The following is a 4,112-nucleotide window of genomic DNA, read 5'->3' as shown; positions in this document are numbered from 1 at the left end:
CGATAATGAAAGAAAATAGATAAGCCCCAAAGGAACATCTAGATACTCAAGGCCCCAAACGAAAAACAAACGCAACTAATAAAACATTCTAAGACAAATGCAACCAACAAAATAGCCACAAAACCCAAAGAACCTCAAACCAAACAATCTAGAACAAGGAAAAGAGGCTGCAGCCCAAAAGAACCTATGTGGGAACGACCAGGATCAACAGCTAGCAAAAATGAATAAACCACCAGTATGGCGCTGCCTTGCGAGTACAAATCTGGGCCTCTATTTGGAGCACAAGAGTCTCATCTGTAAATCATAACTCATGCCTAGATAGTTTCCCATCAGAAGGTCACTCCTTGCCTTAGTCATAACACTAAAAGGTTCTGAAAATTATGTTGGTAAAACCATTAGTTGATTCTCTTCGTTTGCTTCCAACGAGTCCGAGTCCTCAGCTAACAAAGAGCCACTAGAAATAACACGCATTACCGATGATGTGGTTTATCAGTCATGTTACATGCAACCATTATCGTCGGTAATTTTTCCCGCCAAGGTTTCCCGTCAAATTCATAAGTTTCTGATGGTATAAGCCAAAAGTACTATATTTTTATTTTATTTGAAAAAAAAGGTGGTATCGAAAGGAAAAGTTGTTGTTGTTGATAGCGAGAATTAAACATCTTCATTGCTAATCTAGCGTTTTCTTGTAGCTTGGCAAGACATGAGAACATAGTATGAGGCTATCTTCATGAGGAAAGTGCTAATGAGAAAAAAGGGAGCATTAATGAGGGAGAGATAGAGAAAATCATTTCCTCACACAATTGCATCAATGGCCCCCTCTCTTCATGCCATTAGTCTGTGTGACTGTCGTGTTCAATCGCTTCTGCCGCCTGGCTTGCTAGCATGCTCCCCTAACGAGCATGGCTAACACGTTGCTCCCATGCCCCCTTGCAGCCCAACAAGCACATGAGTTGGTGACCGAAAGGCGTTGACTGTGTTAGCGCTATAAATGACGCTTAATGTCCCATGACCAATTGTGGGGTCCAACACATTAATTGGAACTACAACTTTCGATTGATTTAAGGAAATTCAGTTACAAGTGTCGCTCAAACTTGCATTGACATTCTAGAAAATCACACATCACCTCCAGGCGAGCAAAAGTAACTACTTCAACAAAATATTATGATTTTTTTTTTGTCTTTCATGCTTTTGAGAAATTGTAGTTGTTTATCCCAAATAATAATTCTCTTGAGATTCGAGCTTGTATCTCACAATTATAGAGGTCTAGCTTACTACTAATATACCAACACCTATTTGCAATTTTTAAATTTTAAATGTTGCTATATGCTCCAACAATTTCAGGCGAATCATCCTCCGATTCAACAAATTACTTCATCTTTAATTAACATTTTATAGAAACAAAACATAATTCAGAGGATATTTTGGTTGAAAAGTTAGGAGGATACACCATTTCACCTAAATTTTATTTAATTGCTAATTAAATAGTTATTTTTTATTAGTTTAGAAAAAAAAACAACATTAGAACAACACTAGTTTAAAATTAGCAAATTCTAGCACACCTTGTAAGACGTTGATCTCCACATGAGTAATCTAGATTCTTTCTCCTCGCACCGTGTCCGCAACGTGTGAGATAACCTTAACTTTCTTGTTTAATAAAAAACCTTAATTTTCACTAATGACCAACCAAGTGATTAAAGTGAATATTTTGTTTTCAATCTATTTATGGAAATAACTTTTTTCCATTTTCTTGTTTCATTTCCCAACGACCATTAAACTACGCGGTCCAATTTTCCCCAATAAAACCCCTCACTCCTCCCCATTAGGGTTCCAACTTCCATTCCTCACTCAACCGCTTTCTCTCTCTCATCACTTCTCTCTCCAAATTCTCCAAACTTTTCGCTTCCCTTGCCCAATTCCTTCGTGGGTTTCAATCCAATTTCGAATTCCGGAATTCTGGGTTTCACCAATTTTCTAGTTCCAAGCTTTCCAATCAAAAGAGGATTTGAATTCCATATTTTGAGAAGTGGGTACCGGTTTTCAGCTTGAATTGTTGAAAATTTCAAACTTTTTGATCCAAATTTCGGATTTTGGCAACTGGGTCTGTGTTGATTTTGAGAGATAACACCTAGAAGTTTCTGTGTTGATTGATCTTGTTGTGTATGTGAAAATGCGTACTAAAGCAGAATTTCAAGGTTCAATTCTGAGTTTCCGTGGTGCTCAGGTTCACTCCATGGAAGGTTCAACTTTTGACCCGGAGCTTGATTCGTTTCAGAAACACGTCACTGACCGATTCAGCGAGCTGTCTTCGGTTTCAAACGATGAATTGCTCTCACTTTCGTGGATTAGGAAGCTCCTTGATTCATTCATATGTTGCCAAGAGGAATTCAGGATGATTCTCCACAACCACAAGGCGCTAGTGGTGAAATCCCCTTTGGATCGCATGGTGGGTGATTTCTTCGAGCGGAGTGTGAAGGCGTTGGATGTTTGTAACGCAATCCGTGATGGGATTGAGCAGATTAGGCAATGGAAGAAGCTCTTGGAGATTGTTCTATGTGCTTTGGATCAGAAAAAGAACATTGGTGAGGGTCAATTTCGCCGGGCCAAAAAGGCTCTTGTTGATTTAGCTATTGGGATGCTAGATGACAAGGATTCTAATGCTAATTCCATAGCACATAGAAACAGATCATTTGGTAGAAACAATCATAATCAAATTCATAATTCTCATCACAATCATCATCATTTACTTGGATCATCTTCAACTTTTGGTCAATTTCGATCGCTTTCATGGAGTGTCTCGCGGAATTGGTCTGCTGCGAGGCAACTACAAGCAATTGGGAACAACCTGAGCCCTCCTAAGGCGAGTGAAATTGTTGCTACCAATGGCCTTGCATTGGTTGTTTACACAATGAGTTCGATTCTATTGTTCACTATGTGGGCTCTCGTGGCTGCGATTCCTTGCCAGGACCGGGGCTTGAACCTGCATTTCTCGGTTCCGCGGCAGTTTTTGTGGGCTGCTCCGATGACCTCGCTTCACGACCGGATTCTGGAGGAGTCGAGGAAGAGGGAGAGGAAGAATTCTTGTGGGCTGATGAGGGAGATTCAGCAGATTGAGAAGTGTGCTAGGGCGATGAATGAGTTGGGGGATTCTGTGCAGTTTCCTTTGAGTGAGAAGAAAGAGGAGGAGGTTAGGCATAGAGTGCAGGATGTTGTGAGTGTCTGTGAGGACTTGAAAGAGGGATTGGACCCTTTGGAGTGCCAAGTGAGGGAGGTTTTTCGAAGAATTGTGTGCAGTCGAATGGACGGGCTTGATTCACTTGGTAGAGACTAGTAGCAAAACCATCGTCCCCGGTGTCTCATTCCCTGTCATGTCAGAGGATCTTCCATTTGGAGGGAGTCATGTATCTATTAATCATAGAAAATGTATAGCATTTAGGATGTTTGAAGGGGACCTTTGTGGTCTGTGCTGTTTGTTTTTGGTCTTGTGATCTCGCTTAATGTACAATCAATTTTCTCTTTGATTTACTGCATCTGGTTATAGCTAATGCTGTTCATGACTAATAACACATTTGGATCAATTTCTCCTTAATTAGATAAACCTAAAAGCTTCTCGTGCAGTCTACACATGTGTGAATGAGTAATTTATGCATTTCAGAATTAATTGAGAAAAGAGAAGTGGTAATAACATGCTCTTAAATGGTAAGAGCAGAGTGCTCTAGTTTGTAAGCTCTTATGAAGCTTAGCATTTGGGATTGTTTAATTTTCACCAAGGTCCAATTGTTGATGAAGCTCTACTGAACATTTATCTTCCAGTTTGATACATGGTGTTTAATTACTAGCCCATCATCTGGTTTAATAAGATACTCCCTCCGTCCCTTATTATAAAACTCCTTATTGTGAGATATGTTCTGATAAGGTTTTGAAGTTAGACAGAAACTGAGTGTTACATTCTGACCTAAGATTAAATTTAAATAAATGCATAAATATAATTGGAAGCAAGTATTTCGGATATTAAGTAGAAAATGGAAAGCCCAATTGGAAATATACCAAATAATTAACTTACTTATTCGTTTGTCTTTCGAAAAAAAAAAACTTAACGAATAAAGTTCTGA

The 4,112-nt window shown here is 39.2% G+C and overlaps 1 protein-coding gene across 1 annotated transcript; it reads left to right on the top strand.

The window, feature by feature from the left end:
- The first annotated feature begins 1,812 nt into the window (after positions 1–1,812).
- On the top strand, positions 1,813–3,545 carry LOC130738159 (protein ROH1-like). Its single transcript, XM_057590083.1, has one exon. It carries the CDS (start codon positions 2,171–2,173, stop codon positions 3,329–3,331), a length of 1,161 nt encoding a protein of 386 aa, XP_057446066.1. The 5' UTR covers positions 1,813–2,170; the 3' UTR covers positions 3,332–3,545.
- Positions 3,546–4,112: the final 567 nt, after the last annotated feature.

Source organism: Lotus japonicus, chromosome 2 (assembly GCF_012489685.1).
Source record: "Lotus japonicus ecotype B-129 chromosome 2, LjGifu_v1.2".
NCBI classification, from domain to species: domain Eukaryota; kingdom Viridiplantae; phylum Streptophyta; class Magnoliopsida; order Fabales; family Fabaceae; genus Lotus; species Lotus japonicus.
This window is presented reverse-complemented; position numbering and strand designations above follow the sequence as displayed.

Excerpts from the sequence above, each read along its gene's own strand:
- LOC130738159 (XM_057590083.1), top strand. The coding sequence starts at position 2,171 with ATGCGTACTAAAGCAGAATTTCAAGGTTCAATTCTGAGTTTCCGTGGT.